The following is a 19,757-nucleotide window of genomic DNA, read 5'->3' as shown; positions in this document are numbered from 1 at the left end:
TTTACCTATGGATTGCTAATGATATTACTTTATTATGCTGGATTTTGAATGTTTGGGCTATTTCCTTTCCTCATAGCTGATGTTTGGATTCTTTTTAGTACCAAATGTTTTTCATGACTCTTGTTCTTGAGTCTGCAACATTCCTCTTAGGAATTATTTTTTTAGACAAACCTAAAAAGGCAGGAGAATCAAAGGTGTTTCTATGTTTTTGGTTTTTAATTTTATTTTCATAGTATGCTTTCTTATTTCTGCCTTTAGTATCTAAGTGAAAAATTACAGTGTTTTGGTATTTTCTTTAATATGACTTAAAAAGTTCAAACCCATGTGACCACAAAGTTTGAGGAAATTCAAATATTATGCTTCACTGGTGAATATTAAGAACTTTTGAAGGATGACATCTCTTTAATCTGTGCTTTAACCCATTTTAATTTAGTGTCACTTTTGGTATGAAGATGCAAGTGCCACCGTTGTAAGGGTTGGGAAATATTCCATGGAGTGCAAGACAAAGGAAGCCGTGGAAATTCTCCACCAGCAGTTCAACAAGTTCATTGCACCCTCGGTGCCTCAGCAAGAGGAAAGGATTCAGGAAGTCACGAACCTTGCTCAGCGCTTATATGGTAAGTTCTCTCTTAAGCAATGCAGTGATTTGCCAACAAACCAATCTGTACTGAACCTTATCTAGCACGAAGGAGGGAAGGCAAGCCTTCAGGGTCCTCCGGTTCAAAATTATTCAGAGGAAAGGCTCATGATTAGAGCCCATATCCAGCAAAACAAACAGCAGGGAATGGAGGGAGGGATTCCTGACAGCAAGAGATGGAGCCTCCTGATTTTTAGCTACCAGAAAGAGATATAAACTCTCCTTCTCTATTTGCTGTTCTCCTCCGTTCCTCTTATTCATCTCCAGGGAAATAAAACCAGAACAATTCGACTTATACACACATACAAGTGCGTGCACACACACACACACACACACACACACACACACACCACACACACAGCAACAACAACAAATCTAATTTCTACTAGAGTAATTCCTTGAACAACATACAAAATACTTATGAATAATAAGTATGAATAATATTCATAAAGCTAAGACTGAGGTCTATAACCCTCTGGTTTCTATGAAGGTTTTGGTTCACAGATTTGAGAAATAGCTGGAAAATCCTCCCTTATCTACCTCTCACTTGTGCAATAACTGGAAGAACTCTGATTTTTATCTTAAAATTTCTGTTTTTGTCTACCTCCATCATTAGGAAAGGTAATATTGTTGCCAGCCTGAGAAGTCCTTCTTCCTAAAATCTGTCTCCAATAAAGAAGTCCCTAGGTGGTGACAATCTTCCAGGGCTTTAAGGATTAAGTTCCATGCATTTTCTGATGTTCTTGTGAGACCAAGAGTAATTCCCAGAAACCAGACAAATGCAGCCTAGAAGGGAGACAGCAATAGGTGGTATAAAATACTTCTTCTGGCTTCCCACATCTGCCACCAGATAGATAGTCTTATAACATGAAGCACTACCCATGCATAGCCACATCTCCATCCCTATTTTGTAATTTATTTAGAGACAGAGTCTCACTGAGTTGCTAAGTGCATCACTTTTGCTGAGATATCTACTATGTAAAAGGGGATGTGGTTGATAAAAAGATAACTTAGACATAGTTGAGCTCAAAATCCTTTTGCCTCAGCTGCCCGAGTTGCTGGGATTACAGGTGTGCACCACCATGCCCAGCTTTGGTTGTGGGATTTTTGAGGGAAGAATTGCTGGCTCAGTTTGGCCAGAGATGAAATATGTCAGATAATTGCGGTAACATTCGGGAGAGGCAGATTGAAACCAGATTGTAAAAGGCCTTGAACATCATCCTCAGGGATTTGTACTAGGCAGTGGAGAATCACTGAATGTTCTAAATAGGAGAAACTAATTAGAACTGAGTTTTAAGAATATAGCAACATGATTTAGGTTAAGTTGCATAAGAGTAACATCATATAGCAAATGTTATCATTTTCCTGGAATGCTTGATTTTTTAAAAAAAAATGCCTTCATTCATTTGTTTATTTGTTGAGCAAGTATCAACTTTTTATTGGTATTTGTTCTTTTTAGTTACATGTGACAGTAGAATCCATTTTAACATATTTATATTTATACATGCATGAAATATACATAATTCTAATTAGGATCCCAATCTTGTGGATGTAGGTGATGTTGAGATTTACTGTGGTAAATGCACATATGTACACAGGAAAGTTATATCAGAGTCATTCCACTGTCTTTCCTATTCCCATCCCCCTGGCAAGTATCCTATTGAAAACTTACTATTACTGTGCGCAGTGGGCACACGTCTAATACCACCAGCTCAGGAGACTGAGGTGGAAGGATCACAAGTTCAAAGCCAGCCTCAGCAATTTATTAAGACCCCATCTCAAAATAAACAATAAAAAGGGCTGAGGATGTGGCTCAGTGTTTAAGTGCTCCTGGCTTCAAACCCTGGTACAAAAAAGAAAAGAAAACCCCGCTACCACTACCCACCACCATCACCACCACCACCACCAACAAAAAACCCTTACTGTCTACCAATACTTAGCAATAGACACTTAGGAGATGAATGAATGTCTGGGCTTTTAAAAAATGTTCCTGCTAAGGATTTGGCCTTTAAAAATAGTTTTATCCTTTCTCCTTCTCAGGTTTGGAAGAAGGACAAAAATATGCTGAGAAAGTTGTGGCAAAACACAAAGAAGTTCTTGAATCTATCACTGAATTATGTGGGTCTCTCATGGAGCTCAAAGAAAAGCTGAAGGTAATCTCTTCTTCCCAGAATATGTACTTTCAAGTGATATAAATAAAAACGTGTTGATCAAGTGTCTTCTGGTGTGAAGATGTTCTAATAGAAATTCTCAAGAGACATAACATACACATTTGTTTCACAGCATTCTAACATAATTATTGAGGTGTTGCTGATAATTAATTCTGTTTCTTTCCCATCACTGCAGAGTAAAGTATTGCTGGGAATGAAGGCTAATTACAATTAAGATGTCTCGTTTACATTTTCATGGATCATATCCTAAAGGATAAATGTGTACCACTAAAGCCACAGTAAAGACTGTATTAAGTGGCCTTCTGTTTGTGTTCATAAATAATAGACATTAGGCTTTTTTCCCCTTTCAAATTGTGGCACCAGAGAAAATAAAGCTAATATTCTGGTATTATGTTCATTGAACATTTAGCTTCATGGAAATATTAATCTTTTCACCTTACATGAAATAAAAATCTTTATAGTAAAAAAAAACAGAGTAAATGCTTATGTACTATATATAGGCAGAAAACCATTTAAAAGAAAAATACATGCGTTACTTTACCTATGTTACATCAAAAACTGGTTTAACACTGTTTTTACAATTGACTGAAAGAATTGGCTATATAGAATATGAAGAATAGCAAGGTAATTAAGAGTATAGAGTAAAAAAGCTGCCTTGGAATAACAACCCCTTAAATTACTTCATTTGCAAACTTGGGTCATGAATTAGGTAAATGCTTTAATCTCCACCAGTCTCAGTTTCCTGGTCTACTACGTGGCTTACAGGATTGAATGTGAAAATACTCAATATTATTGTTGTACTTAGAATTATTACTGAGGTTTTTTTAGTTCAGCATAGAATTTTGGTTTTCTGCATGAATTTCTTTGTCATAAATTTGAGTGCCTTATTCATTCAAAGAAATTGTGAGACTAATTCAGTGTGTACCCAGCCAAATTATCTTTTTCTAGATTTTTCATCATTTTAAATAACACTACAATGAACATCTCTGTGCACACTGTTCTCTAAAGCAGATTTGGGATAATGAGTCTGAAATTGTTAATGTTCCTAATATGTATGCCAAATTGCTTTTCATAGATATTTTATGATTATAACACCACCAGCAGTGAGTGAAAGAACCATGTGCCTAAGTTATCCTTTTCAACATTTATCATTTCTTCCTCATCTCCACCTGCCCCTTGAGGATCTCCTGCTCCTATCTTTCCCTACACAGGCTGAAAATCCCTGCTTCCTCTGTCTCTTTGCTTCCATTATTTACAATATCCTTCAAAATTATGTGTACTTCTTCAACGTAATGGTATTTACTCTCTCCAAGTGGTATTCCTTTACAGCTTCTGGCCTTCCTGACTGTTCTTCCTGAAGGATCTGTTCCCACAGCCTGGCCCCCTTCCTCATTCCTGTTCCTTTGATACTTCTTGTTGTCAGGAGTGTGTCCTCTTTCTCATTTTAAGCTCATCACTTGTATTCTCTTTTTGGCCAGTCAGGAGTCCCCTAGCTATATACTCACCTAGATTACCCTGCCTAAGTAGAGTTCCTCTCCTGTCATTGCTGCTTCAGAACCCTTCCCTACATTCTACCTTGCTTACCAAGAAAAGTTCAGTCTTAAGTCTTTCCAGTGTTCTGAGACTGATCATGCTACGCTTCTGCATTCATTATAGGTTTCTGTCCCACTAGTCTATGACTCTACACTCCCTGGTGTCTTCTAAACCATTACTTCAAGTACATGACCTTCTGATTCTGTTTATCAAAATCTTGCCATCTCTCAAAGCCAAAGCCAAATAACATCTTTTCCACAAATCCTGCCTTGTCTCTCTTTGATCTTCCACAGCACTTGTATTCTTTTCTACCTGTCCCAGTCTGTTTCCACTGCTATAGAAAATACCATAGACCAAGTAGCTTATAAACAACAGAAAATTATTTCTTACAGTTCTGGATGTTGGGAAGTCCAAAATCAAGGCACTGGTAAGTTTGGTGGCTAATAGGGCACCACTTTCTCATAGTCATCTCTGCACTCTCACATCACTTGGTGGGAGGGTAAAGGGTCTCTCTCAGATCCCCTTTACAAGGGCACTGATCCTATTCACAAGGGCTCCACCCTTATGACCTTACCACCTTCCAAAGGCTCCACCTTCTAATACCATCACCTTGGGATGAATTTTGAAGGGATATCAACTTTCAGACCATGATCACATCAGTATTATCACATAGCATTACTCCTGCTACCATCCCTCTTGACTACAATTAAGGAAAACCTCTGGCTCTGGTCAGTTTAGTGTCCCACATGACATTTAATACTATGCTTTGCCTTTCAAAGCAAGTTCTTCAGAAAGAGTATTGACATTTATAATTAATGCCCAAAGGACTAGTACAAAGAAGAAAGAACCATTCAGTAGATACTAAAGGCTGAATGTGGGTGGCTGAATACAGAAATGAGAAGAAGTCTTTTCAGCAAGAGAGTTATCAGTATTAGTCTTATGAGTTATAGCCTCATAAAAGCTTCTCAAAGAATGTTTACTAATTCTTTACAGATGTCTATATGGAAAACATAATTGTCCAGTTTCTGTTTTTCAGACAATAATGAAAAGGGGGTTATTACAAAATGGACCCAGAAATCCTTGTCAAGACTAATATAATGAAAAAAATATTTCTATTTGAAGAGGAATTTGAGATTTTAAAAGGACTTTCATATATTTTTATCCCCAGTGATTTCAAAAAAACCTTGAGTAAGACAAGAAGGCAGATATTGCTTTCCTTGCTTTAAAAGCAATGGGACAGGTCCAAAGAAGGGAAAGGTGCTTTCCTTGGAACCCCACAGTTGGGAATGATAGATCTGGAATTTGATCTTAGATCTCTCACAACAGCTGCCATTATGGAATTAGATACCAAATGTGTACTGAGGCAGAGTGACTCACCCAGTAATACACTCCAGTTTAGTTTTAGAGTTGAGACAAAAAGTTGCATCTACCTGCAGGTCTCCATGAATCTCATGAGTCAGGACAGCAGGTGAACTTTGATGAGTAGCTTATTTCCTTAAGGGCCATCCAATGTCCATGATCTACCTGGAATAGAGACTTTTCTATTGCAGTATAATCATCGTCCAGAGCCAATATTCTATCATTTGGGGTACCAAGTGGCTCTATGTATCTTCACAAAATCTTCTTGGTCCTCACATTGGTTCCATATTAGTTTGCAAATCCCCACTACCTCCATGACTAAGCTGATTCCCATGAAATGTAGGAAGGAGATATCATCACTTTGAGGCATTCTGTGTTCTCCATGGTGTTTTTCCTTTTCTATACTCAGTGATAGTCAAGTCTTCCATTTGCTTGTGTAGATTCTCTGAATTTTCTACTTTCTTCTCCACCAGAGACCTTTTATCATTTCTACCTCATTGCTGCCCCCAGCATTTCCTAATGGTTTAAACTGCTACACACAGTGAATTCTGGTCTCTAGAGAAAGCTCCTGCAAGAGTATGCTATTGTAACAATTACTTCTTTTCCTGCTGGGCCTTAGAACAATTTTTTTTTCCTGGCAGTGGACTTTATGAAAGGAATGAGGCAGGCAGGGGATTATGAGCTTGGAGGGATAATTTTATTAATCACCTGATGGGTGGGACATTGGTCTCAGGTGGAATACATTTGCTGAAAGGCTACATACATGTGGCTTCTGTTTTTCTTGCAAGTGTTAAAGAATGACATTGTTCCTCTGACTTTCCTTGGTCCAGTCCCTCACTAACCATTGCTTTGTACAGCAGGGTGATGCTGTAAAGATGAATTCCAATCTGGAAGATTTCCATGACAATGGCATTGACCTACTAAAGGAACCAGTGAGAAATAAACAGATGATATTTAATGAAGAGAGAAATAAGGTAAAGAGAGCTACTTAACCTCAGCTATTCATTACCTTTTTGATATTATCAATTGCATATTTTTAAAAAAGTAAATTGAAGACTTCTTATCTATTGAGATAAAATTTTTAATGTAAGTTTAGTGAGAATTTCCTCATCCCTGACGTTTTCTTTGCCTCTTACTAGTCCTTCTCTCTCTTGCTCTTTCCTTCTGAGTCCCTCCTGCTGACTGCTGGAGATATAGCATTTCACAATGGCCTGGAGACATCCAGGCAAACACCATAATGTTGTCCCCAACTACTTCTTTATCTCCCATCTCTAGCTGCCTTCCCCAGTGTCCTTTTATATTCAATCCAACTTCAAATTTTACTCCTCTTATCATACTGACAAAGGAGGATTTTTAAAATATTTTACACTATCCATTGTACATTTCATACACTTAGTACATGAAATTAGATTCTATCTCTCTCCTATACAATCTGCTTCTAGATGATATTTCCAGGCACTGGTACTAAAATATAGAATCCAGCTGAAATACAAACACCAAAGCGTTTAGAGAAATATTTACATTATTTCATAACCCAGGAATTTACAGATAAAATAAAGCACATTGCAAAAGCAACAAATACCCACAAAATACAAATGTATCATGCTTTCAGAAGTATTATTTAAGTCACGGCAACCTTATGGACTTTCCAGCAGAAGTTGTTCACTCTCTACTCGTGGCTGCCAGACTATAATTAGTACTTGACGTTTTGCTTTGCCAGCTTCCCTCTTCTCAGTGTTTCGCTTCTGGAGGAACAGTACACTCAATGTGATTCTCAACAGCACTCAAATTAATAAAATAAATTCTTTTGATATTCGAGTTAAATACGCACACATGCACACACTTACACGGACCCACAAAACCTCCCCCTATTTGTTGCAGTTATTTCATGGAGATAGCTTTATTTGTAGCCAATATACTTCTCACAGCTTCTTTAAAGGTCCTTCACCCAACTTAAATCTATATCAAGGCCCAGTACAATTGTATTATCATCTGGCAGAGGTACCATTAAGCAAGCTGGTGTTACTATAGTGAGGGCTGGAACCACTTAGAGCTTGGTTCCTGTCTGAGTCAAAGGAGGGCTGTCCAACTGTGGTCATCTCATTGGCTGCTAGTCTTACATCAAATGGTCTATAGTTAGTCTGGTCTAAATCAGGATTTCTCCATCTCAGCACTATTAACATTTTGTCCAGAGAATTCTCTGCTGTGGGGGCTGTTCTATGCATTATGGAATGTCTAATAGCATCCCTGGCTGCTTCCCACCAGATACCAATAGCACCACTGCTACCCCCAGTTGTGGCAATATAAAATGTCTGTAGAAATGGCTAAGTGTCCCCCAGGGAACAAAATCACCCCAGTGGATAAAAAAGAACAACTAGTTGAAATAAAGAACAATATTAAATACACTACTTTTTCTTAATTAAGTTTCAAGAGTTCCAAAACCAACATTATATTGTTAGTTTACTTCATTCTGCACATTTTGCTATATTATGAACCAGGCACATTTACTAAAAACTCAGAGATAAAAGTTTTTACTAACAAAGCAAATATACTCACTTATACATAGCAAAAAAAAAATGTTTTTCTTTCTTGCTTTTATTTTCTTGCTAGAAGAAAAAGATCTCTTTTTAAATAAAAAATGAGATTTATTTTCATTGAAAATTCCTTTTATTTTAACATAAATTAAAAGACATGATAGATCATCAGTCATTTAGAATAAAAGTGAAGGTCCACAATTACAGCTGTCAAAAATTCTCTTTGACATCATTTCATACACCCATTCTGGTGCAATTGGTACAGACAGAATAATGAAAGGGTAGCAGTAATCTTCACTTTTAAGCAGCTCAATCACATTTACCCTCTTATTGTCTCTATTATGTATATATAGGTCAGATGTAATGATTCTCCAAAATACCATGTGGGCAGATAACAAGACGCGCCAAGTAAAAAGCTTGTCCGGAAATTATGGCATTCAATTCTGATTCCCTTAAATGGTGTTAATTTTCCTCAGACAACTCTTTGAGTCAGAAAGAACAGTTCTACCAAACTATTTCAAGAATATATTCATCACAGGAATCTTCTCCTGGAGATAGCAAAGTGCTTCTCATTTTTCTGACTCCAAAACACAGCAGGTGGAATTAGGCAGTTCAGTCAGTGCAGCGCACGGGGCACTGCAAACAGATTAGTGATGGTGTTTATCCCCAAGGTGGGTGCTGGAGCTAAATCCGCAGTAATGTCTGAAAACTCCCAAGGTTAAATGGAGTCATGGAGTATTAAGAGTCTCGCCTAAAGTCATCAAACTATTTGGTAAAAGATGAGGGCGGTTGATGCCAGCATTGAGAGTTATAGAATTTTAGAGCTGGGAGGGATTCAACAATCATCTAATCAAATCTCATTTTACAGTTGAGGAAACTGAGGCCAAAAGAGATTAAATATCTTGCACTCCAAAATTCACAGAAGGTAGTGTCAGAACTGGGCAGGCAGCCCAGTTCTTGTGGATTTTAGCCAGATACCTTTTCCATAAGACCAAAGAGGATCTCCAAGGAACTGCTGCATATAAATAAGCTGTTTTATAACAATACTGTAGATGTCCTGGCCAAACTTTCCCCTCTTTCTGTTCATCTGTTTGCATCAGGAGTAATAAAGCAATGACACAGAAGTGCTTTTATACCAAACAATTCAGTGAGGTGCTCTTAGACTATGGAAGACAGTCCTTGACTCTCCTCCATCAATTCTGATCACGTGGCAGATAGGAGAAGATGTTATAGACACATTTGCCTTGGAAAAAAATTGGAGGAAACAAACTGCTTTTCTTTTCCACCTATCTGTTCCTTCCTCTGTTACCTTGTCCCCTCCAAGAGTGCCCAAAGGTGTCAAAGAGAATATTCTCTCTTGGCTGTGACAGCATCCTCTAAGGGTTTCTTTATAAAGGCCTTTCATAGACCAATCCCTCTGCCCAGTATCTTTCTTTGTTTATTTCCTACTTGCCTTCATCAAATCTTATGTATCCTAAACTAAGACTAACTGTCCTAGAAATTGGGGGTAGGTAGAATCTTGTAGTATGCCTTTACATTTGCCACGTAGGTGGCCCCCACTTAATGGGCTCTGAGGACAGATTCTGCCCACTCTGTTGGATGGATGGAGAATATCATTCTGCTCTCCCTTCCAGATAGGTTTCCTGCCTACCTGGCAACAGTTGTAAACCCAAGTAAGTCCGCCCATCAGTGGAAATTAAAGTTCAGAAATCAGACAGAGATAAGACCTGAGGCTATAGATTTAGGTTTAATTAAAAGTCAATTGATCATTAGGGATGAAGGTAGGTGAGGTCTTTGAAGGGAAAAATATAGAGAGAAGAGTAGAGGACTCAGACAAGACCATAGGTCACCCATCCACTTAGAATTGGGGAATAAAAGAAAGAAATTGACAAAAAAAAAGTCAAATAAAGAGCAGTGACAGATAAAAGAGAAATAAATTTAGAGCTGAATTATGTTTTTGGTGAATTAGATAATTTCCCAGCTATTTTTTTGAGAATGTGTCAGATTGGTGCAAATATGTTCTGTCTGCTCTGAGATATGTAGATTTATTTACTCCTTTCTGAAAACATACACTTTTTTTTTCTAAAAACAAAGATGGTTTCATGGTGGAAAAATTAGAGAAAATATTTGGAACGTGTGAATGTTTAGTTACCTTTTTCCTAAATGAAAAACATATAGTTCTAGGAAATTATATGTTAGTGAATTTTGAAAGTAGTTACTATAAAATTCCATAAGGACTTAAAAATTGAATGCTCATTTGCATTTGAGAACAAAGAAAGAAGTGCCAGAGCCAAATGGATTTAAAAAAATCTCACATTCAATTCATCTTATTTTGCTTACTGTGATGATTATTTATTTGTGGCGGCGGCGGGGGGGGGTACTAGGAATTGAACTCAGGGGCACTCAATCACTGAGCCACATTCCCAGCCCTGTTTTGTATTTTTTTTTTTAATTTAAAGACAAGGTCTCATTGAGTTGTTTAGCACTATGCCATTGCTGAGGTTGGCTTTGAATTCACAATTCTCCTGTCTCAGCCTCCCGAGCCACTGGGATTACAGGTGTGTGACACCACATCTGGCTGAGATGATTATTTAATGGGTACTTCTAGGTTAGTGCCGTACATATCATTTGCTGCAATTTTGGAAAGGCATTAGATAAACAGTCATGGTAGCACTCTTGGTAAGTGGAGAAATAGGAGTTTGGTTGGTGATAGTTGAACTGGCAAGTTTATAAATTTCTATAGTTTCCAATATTCTTATCAATGATATTAATGGTCAGAGGAGATAGGAAATTTTAGTTGATTAAAACTCACTGTGAATCAATGGTCCATGTGGTTCTGATAAAAACATGAACCGAGACAATCGCTTTAATAAAAATTTATCACAGAAATTGAGGAGGTGATGATTTCTCTGATTATTCCCCATCTGGAAAGTAAATATTGAGAGGGTAATACTCATTAATAAGTTGAAATGTTTCCAGAAAAATACTTGAGAAAGTAATAAATCCTCTTGGTTTTAGTAGACATTATCTGGTAGCATTATTTTTCTGTGAAAAGAGCTTTTTCTATTAGGAATTATAAGAAGTAAAACAAAACAAACCCACTAATCTTTGGATTCCCTTAATGCATTGACACCAAATGAAAATAAGACAGGATTTGCGAATTTGGTAGCCAGTAAAAGCCAGATTGGAAGATGTGACTTGGACTTTTCAAACTTCACACATGTTTTAGATAGACCTGTCTACCCAGTCACTTTGGTGCACAGCTAGACAGCCACAGGCTTCTAGGGGTGTTCATGCCTTAGAGCCACCTGGAACATACCCATTTGGTGGAAGGCAAATCCCAGAGAGAGAACCTTAGCCAGAGATGAACATGATTGGTTCCTTCTTCCATGCTCCCAATGAGGGAAGTCATTCCTCCTGGGTAGAGATTGAGGAGGAGGAATGTGAGTGGCTTGGACTTTTAGTCAAGTTTCTTCCTTCAACTTATAAAATTTCAGACAGTTTCAAAGGATCATTGCTCTGCAGAGAGGCATAGGTTACGGGAAAAGGTGTTAAGGAATTAAGGCCTGAATGTCCCTGCTCTCCTGGGAAGAGCTTGAGCTCACAGGAGTCAGACCTCTCGAGTTACCAGATGATGAAAGTTCTGGGAAGAAGAAAAACTAGAGATATTTAGTACAAAGAAAGAGGTTTAGAGGTTGCAGGACCAAGTCTCCAAATAGTCAGAGATCTGTTGAAAAGGCTGCTGAGCTTCCCTCTTTGTAGGCTAAATCAGAATCCCTGGTAGAAACTGCAAGAAGACAGGTCTTGGCAGAATATAGGAAGACAGTCTTAAGTAAAGCACAAAATTCTTAAAGACAGCAGCCTTTTAGAAAGTTTTCAAGTCTGGCAGACTGGTGTGAGGAGATTCTCAAACTGACTAGGCAGTTGGATCAAAGTCCCTATGAGAAGGAAAATAAACATTCTAATTTTAGGAAGAGATGAAGAGAGAATTCATGCTAAGCTATAGTAGGACAACTAAAAGAAGCAGAGCTATTATTTACTGGATGTGTGTTTATTTAGTAATTTGAGGTTTTTGGGTTTTTTTTTTTGTGTGTGTGTGTGTGTGTATGTGTGAGAAGGGGTCTATGTTACCCCATCTAGCCTCAAACTTGCAATCCCTGCCTAAGCCTCCTGGGTATCTGGGCTTCCAAAAGTGGGACACTGCACCTGGCGGTAATTTATATTTTCCTTTTCTTAAATAGGAGGAAATTTCAAGAACTTCTGGATTTTATGAGTCTGATTGATGTATGACCTACTGTGCTAACCAGGTTCTGAACTTCAGGGGTTTTAGACCCAGAATTTAGACTTCTACTAAATGACCAAAAGAAGGCACTTTCTGTAAACTGGGTATATGTTTTCTCTGAGGCAAGCTCATCTCTTGGGATGGTGGAAGGAGCTCTGCTTGGCTTCTACTCTCCAACCCCCAAACAAATTTATTTTCTAAAAAATGATTTATAAAATGTTAAGGGCAGGACTATGGGCTAAAATGAGAAGCACAAAGTCAAGACAAGGGATGGCTTTCTTATGTTAGCATAGAAGCTATAGGACAAAAGTAGTAAAGGTAAGAATACACCCCAAATCCTAAGGAGAAGCACTAAAAAAGTGTGTATAAAACAAGCAGACTGCATAGATTAAATCAACTTTAGCTTCAATATTTTTTCCAGAAGGGACATTTGGGCCTCTCCTTAAAACCAGAGATAGATGTGGATTCTGGGAAGAAAGACCAGGACAATTCAAGCATGAGGGGTGCTGGAGGCAGTGCCAAGTGTCCCTCCTTATGTCTTGGCATGCCGTCTTGTGAAATATGTGATGTGATTGCACCGCTAGTCTCCCCCTTGATCACGAATCGAGTCCCCAAGTGCAGTGACTGGATCTCCTTTTCCTTATCAGGTCACCCCTGCCATGCCTAGCATGGTCCCTAGTACATAGTAGAGCTTCAACAAATATTTCTCAATGTAAGAATATAAACCAGTCATTAAGAATGACTTTCTCTGTATGAGGTACCTAGAGTAGCCAAAGTAGCCAAAGTCTTAGAGACAGAAAATAGAATCATAGCTGACAGAGTTTGGGGAGAAGGGAATAAGGATCTGCTACTATCTGCTAGGTGCCGAGTTTCAGTTTGGAAAGATGAATTACTTCTGGAGATGGATGGGGCTGTGGGTCACATGACAATATGAACACTGAAATGTGTGCATAAAAATGGCTAAAATGATAAACATAATGTTATGTTTAAAAACAAGGGATAGCTTTCTTTGAGAAAGAAGAGGGGTTATTGTGAGAGGGTCTGAGGGATCATGTAACAAGGTGAACTACACTTTAGGAACTATGTGTACACATGGGTAGAGATAAACCAGACCAAAGCCAAATTTGCTGGATAGAGAAGACTCCTCAGGTCACTGCTTGAAAGATATCAATCCAGTCCAACCCCTTCATTGCAGATGAAAACTGGCCTTCTCTCTTTTATTTCACAGGGCCTGTTAACATTTTACACAGGGACTGGAGGTCAGTGTGATGATTCTTAGTCATGGGACAGGACTGTTTCCAGGATAGGCAAAATAGTTTCAAGTTCCACGTTCCCTGTGCCAGCTCCCTGGGCTTTAACTCACTGGAGGTTTTTTTTTTTTTTTAATGAGCCTCTCGCAAGTTGAGTTTCCCTCTGATTGAAACCTGGAAAAAGAAAAGTGCGTAACTAACAGTTTTGGTTTTCCTCTCTCCAAGGATCAGGCGCAGGTGGTAGATACTGAGGCCATTGTTGGAGCAGGAGAAGATAGACTTCCCCAGAACCTGAGGCCTCTGTCCTCTGCTGAAGAGAGCCGTGTCCAGGGCCTGCTTCTGCCTGAAGATATGCTGTTAGGAGAAGAGTATGAGTGTGTCTCGCCTGATGACATCTCCTTGCCTCCACTCCCGGGAAGCCCCGAGTCCCCCCTTGCACCTTCAGACATGGAGGTAGAAGAGCCTCCCAGCTCCTCCCCCTTAATTCACATCAGCAGTTGCAGGATGCAGATGGGGACCAGTGGTCCTGGGGAGGCCCAGGAATCCGCTCTTCCACCACCCGTTGCTTTTGCCGATGAGTGCAGTGAAAAGAGAGAAACATTTTCAAGTCATTTTGAGAGGCCTTACCCCCAATTCTTACTCACCTCCGGAGGATTTCTGGAAACAAGTTCTGCCTTATACAAAATCAGTGCTAAGCATCCGGAGAGCATGCCGAGTGAAGTGCATGAGAGAGCTTTACAGCAGCACCCTCAGGCTCAGGGAAGTTTGCTAGAAACGCAGGAGAAAATGCATGCTGATCATAACGTCACTAAAACCCGAGACAGGCTGCATGCTTCCCCTGATGCCCTCCAGGGCCTTGACTTTCCATCAGGCAGCAGCAGAGGCTATCAGAGACAAAAAATGTTTCCCCAAGAAGAGATGAGCAGCACATCTGCCAAGAACAGCGTGGTCAGCCTCGCTGGCCAGGCACCAAATTTCTCCAGGCTCCTGTCCAATGTAACTGTCATGGAAGGTTCTCCAGTGACATTGGAAGTTGAAGTAACAGGATTTCCAGAGCCTACACTGACATGGTGGGTAGCCTATAATGATAAGCCATCAACAAACAAACCCAACCCCTGAGGGTGTTATTCTGTGTGTGCTAACCTAAAGGTTTAGGGTTTGCTGGCTAACGTTCTAGACACTGCCGCTCTGCATGATCAGATCTCACATCTCACTTCCAGTGCTCATTTTAGTAGCAGCATGGTTAATACCCTTAAGGAAAAAATGTAACCCGATACAGTAATAATTTAACAGACTCCAAAAGCACTGCAAGTTGGTCGCATTTGTTTTTGTTTTCAGTTTAATGTTCCTCATCTGAAGATTGCGGGTTGAAATACTTTCCCTATTTTCTGTTTCTACATCAGCATGATATTTTCTTGGCTTAACACCCCTTATGCAATTAATATACATGAACCTAGGTTTTCTCCTTTCGTTTCACCTGTTCTCTCTTTCCAACAGTCACACACGCCTCCTTTGTAATATTTGTTTTACTAAGATTTCTTCTTATAAATTTCTTCAGTGTGAGAGGTGGAAGAAGAGCATTTCTTTCACAGTTGCTCCAGGAGACAACTAACAAACTCTTTTTTGAGAGTTATCATAAAAGCTGACCTGTGACCAATATTATTTCACTCTAGAGACATCATTATTTTTCAACCTATTTGTTTTAGAAAAAGTAAACTGTAGGTTTTAGGTTTTGAACCTCTATTGTCATTAACTGCAAATGCAGTTCTAATGTTCTCAGTATGGGGATTACTTTTAAACCTTCAAAAAAATTTCATCCTTAACTAGATTTATTTGAGGACAACATAAGTATGTGATAACAAGTTTCTACTAAGATAAGTAAGCTCGCTTTTATTTATCAATATAATTTAGTAGACATTAATAGTTTCGGTTAATGTGTGTGCCCATTGATAGTACATAAAGTATGAACAAGGTACCCAAAGAACTTGCAAGAAAACTTGGGTTTCTCAAGTTTGTAAGAAAACCACAGTTGTGTGTAGTGCAAACTTTGAATATTTTTTGGCTTTATTTTGTTAATTTTACATGTGCATGGGTTTTTTTAATAAGTCAAAAAATTTTGTATTTTTGAATTTAGAAGATATTTAATTCTTTATTAAATATCGATTCACCCCAAAGAAAAATGTTGTCTGAAGTCTTTCTTGTTTTTGTCTACATGAATAAACAACTTGGTTAGTATATATGGCTGAAGAACTACTGCAACATATATATTGTTGGAGAACCGTTGCAAATGGTGGAAATATTTTGCCACCAGATTTACAAAACTTTTGTTCAGTGAACAACTGACAAGTTATCATGGAGACATACATTTAGGATACTCAGAAAACTTCAAAACCCTCACTTAGGCAATGGAACAACAACAACAAAAATGATTCAGGTTAGTCATTAGTCCCTGTGGAGAAGAAAGTGGATATAAATAAATAATCAAGAACGTAAGATATACAAAATAAATTATCTGCATTATAGAAAGGTAAGTGCTCCTGTTCATAGGAAACTTTTAGAAATATGTCATGAGCAGTCAAAATCCAATTACATAAATGCCTTTTATAATGAGAAGCCATCTTCTCCTAATGAAATTAATTTACAAAAATTAAATGAACTCATTTCGCCAGGAAATGATGTATAAGTCGCTTCCTCTACTATGGCACATTTGTGCTGTTATGTGGATCTGATGATACAAATTGAGGGGGAAATGTGTCTCACTCCAACAGAGAATCCAAGGCAGCATCACAGCTGCTGCTCTGTAGCTGCAGAAAGAGTGAAGCAGGTTGAATGTGAGGGTGTCATTTCACACTCTAGGTAATTATCACCATGAGTAAATGGTGACCCAGTGTGGTCTGGTTTCTTTAAGAGTAGCTGGATATCTGAATTTTTACATGTAATATTCCAATTGTTCAATGTTGTCAAACTTAATCATTCAAAAACATGATCTAAGCCAATCAGTGTAACTCTCTGACCTCCAGTTGCCAACCTCTGCTTGAAAGATAAACAGCCTCCCTGGAATATGTCATAGCTATGAAAGCTCCTGCTAATCCTACAGAGCACTGTAGAACTCCTGAGCTGATTTGCAATTTGTTAGAACTTGGAAATGATGTGAATGAACAGTGATCCTGACTTTAAAAACTGACTCTCTGCTTTAGGTACAAGAAGGGCCAGAAATTGTCTGCAGATGGGCACTTACAGGTTTTAAACAAGGAAACAAAGCATTCCGTGTTCATTCCGAAGGTATGCAAGGCAGATGCAGGCCTCTATGTGGCTCGGGCCCAAAACTCTAGTGGCACTGTCTCTTCCAACGTCGTCCTCCACGTGACAGGTAACCACAGGTCGCCAATCACAAGGATAAACTGGATAATGCTGTGTGTCATCTATGTCAGTGTATCCCTAATGTACTGGCTACTCACACAGTGATTGTGGTGTTGACATTGATGGACATCATTCTTATGAGCCTAAAGGACAATATAGTTGTTTATTTTCTGGCACTTCCTACAAACCACCCCCAACAAATGTACCTCCGGTGTTGCCATCTTGCTTGTTGGACTCATAACCTCTACTATGTGAAATCATTGAATTTTCTTTACTACTTACTGTAGTTGAGGAGCTTGGTAAATCATGTGCAGTGGATAAGAGTATATTTTTGTACTCTAGAAAGAAATGTGTTTAATATAATATGCAGCAAAATGAGACCCTGCTTATTCCCTCCTAATTTAAGGACATGCCAGTGAAGGCTCACTTAAGCATAGAAATGCTAGCTAATTTTCAAATCTAATCTAATTGTACTCCCAAACACCTATTTGTAGGGCTTGACAGTAGAAATAATGAACCAAAGTTGTGATTTTTCTATCATGCATTAGCCGTCCCTCAATTTTATTTTTCATGTCTTGATCTCATTTGCTGGTATCCATTCTATGTACTTTTGATATAGACTCCATTCCTGAAGCTAGGTCACTATAAATAATCATTCCTCAGGTTGATTTCATGGATCTGACACTGGAGAATAAATGCACCATCAAGTCCACTCGGAGTTTCAACCTTCCGTCAGCTCTTCATGTTATAGAGCAAGATGGAACACAGGCAGCAGGAATGGACCCACAACACACCTGTCATTCCATTGATGTGTTTTGGGTATCCATGTAAACAAATGCAATCAAGTCCTCCTGCTTCTAATCTTGACACTGCTGCTGACCACTTTTATGGTCTATAGCAATGCACCTCATTGCCTCAGTTGCCCATTTGGAAAATGGGTTCTTTATCTCTACCTCTCAGGCCATTGAGGATTTTCATTTTGTGCTTTGTAAAGATTTAGAAAATAGAAAACACATCTGTGAAGGGTGAAGGTTATTTTACTGTTTAATACAATGTATCGTCACACTGGCCTGCTACTCACTACTCTCTTTCTTTCAGATGCTGTTTTTTTAGAATATTAAATTAAAGGAGTGTTGTTAGTATGTAATTTCAAACTATTCCCGTAGGGAAAAATGATAATTTATGAGTTGGAGCTTAAATTCCTTTCTAATTTTTTAAGATTACATTCCTTTCAAAGACTTGAAATTAAACTCAGGAGGATAGATTTAGCATGTTCTAGAGGGAAAGTGCTTAATAAGATGGTATAAGATGAATTCTAGCCTTTTAAAAAATAATTATCACTGTAATATGGAAGAATGTTCTATGCCTTTCTGAAATACATTATTCAGAAAAGAAGATAATCTTTTTGTTCTTTTTAAAAATAAGAGACATTTTGTTTTTATATTTTACACATAGTCTGTCACGCTAGGGCAAAATCTTTAGTTGAACGAATAATTCATTACAGATTTTCGATGAAGGAAAGGAATTAATTATATTTCTGGAAGACTGTCTCCAAATAATCAAAATATTTAAGTGTAATATATTCAGATTGGTATTAAAAAGTTACTGAATGTTATCTGATCATGTGAAATGTCTAGTCAAGTAAAAACTTGGCATGTTCTTTCTTGTGCTCCATATTCAATTTCATTAAAAAATTAAAACTCTTAATTTCCTTACAAATTTGACAGAAACCTATTAAAATCTCATATGCACAGCATCCTGTGGAACTCATGGTCATTTAACTCTCCTATCATTTTTGTCCAACTTCAAATATTTTACATGTCCTTGTGGAAGCTAAGGAGTAAAACCTATTCATGTCCAAAGAAGGCAATCAGGGAAAGGTAAAAATTCTCTCTTCACAATTTTTCTTTCTTATTAATCTGGTGAGAGCTCCTTTCCAATTTTATGAACTTGGTTGAATTTGTGCTTGGGGATTTTTAAGGCATTGGAATTACAGTTTTGCAGTACTTATTGCATTCCAGTCAATGTAAACCTTTTGGGGAGCAGTTGGGGTATACATTCATCCATGATATATGACTAAATAAGGTATGTAAAATACCCCAATGTACATATATGTATGAACATATCAACTGAGCTCAAATATTAGGAAAACATACTGTGATGATATTAAACATACAGTTTGAATAACTTTTTGTGTATCTACCTACCCTTTGGGTTACTCACACAGCAGTAAAAAAAAAAATGATGAGCCATAAGGTTATTCTTCTGATTACATTTTAATTTGAAAACTCAAGTATGATTTTTCCTTTGTGCTAGGATTTTTATCTTGTTCAAAGAATTCTCCTTAAGAAAGTATGTACTAAAATTACTGGTTAAAAATAGAAGACCCAGGAAGTTCAAATGGTGTTTTCATTTTAAATTATGATTTATATCATCTCATTCTAGAGGAAATTATGAACAATCAATAATATCAAAATATTTTCAATAAAAAGTTAAAATATAAAAAAAAGATTTAAAGCATATGTACTTAATGGCTTGAAGTAGTGCAAAGAAAAAAAAAGCATTCAGCTTCCTATAAGGCAAAAATCATTTCTGGTTCTGATCCCCTCCCCCCAAAAAGGGTGTATAAAC

The 19,757-nt window shown here is 37.9% G+C and overlaps 1 protein-coding gene across 4 annotated transcripts in view; it reads left to right on the top strand.

Annotated features, from left to right (window-relative positions):
• Ccdc141 (coiled-coil domain containing 141) overlaps window positions 1-18,882 on the top strand; it is a 190,420-nt gene extending 171,538 nt beyond the window's left edge. For 3 of the 4 annotated variants that reach the window (XM_078017674.1, XM_040294543.2, XM_005324660.5), the window contains 5 exons: window positions 434-617; window positions 2,678-2,790; window positions 6,558-6,674; window positions 13,992-14,836; window positions 16,964-18,882. In XM_078017674.1, the coding sequence (XP_077873800.1) occupies window positions 434-617; window positions 2,678-2,790; window positions 6,558-6,674; window positions 13,992-14,836; window positions 16,964-17,231 (1,527 nt within the window). In that variant the 3' untranslated portion in view covers window positions 17,232-18,882. The remainder of the gene's footprint in view (window positions 1-433; window positions 618-2,677; window positions 2,791-6,557; window positions 6,675-13,991; window positions 14,837-16,963) is intronic. The other variant, XM_021725958.3, reaches the window with a different exon arrangement.
• The last annotated feature ends 875 nt before the right edge of the window (window positions 18,883-19,757 follow it).

Source organism: Ictidomys tridecemlineatus, chromosome 7 (assembly GCF_052094955.1).
Source record: "Ictidomys tridecemlineatus isolate mIctTri1 chromosome 7, mIctTri1.hap1, whole genome shotgun sequence".
Classification (NCBI taxonomy): Eukaryota; Metazoa; Chordata; class Mammalia; order Rodentia; family Sciuridae; genus Ictidomys; species Ictidomys tridecemlineatus.
The sequence above is the reverse complement of the archived record's forward strand: the minus strand, read 5'-3'. Positions and strand labels throughout refer to the sequence as shown.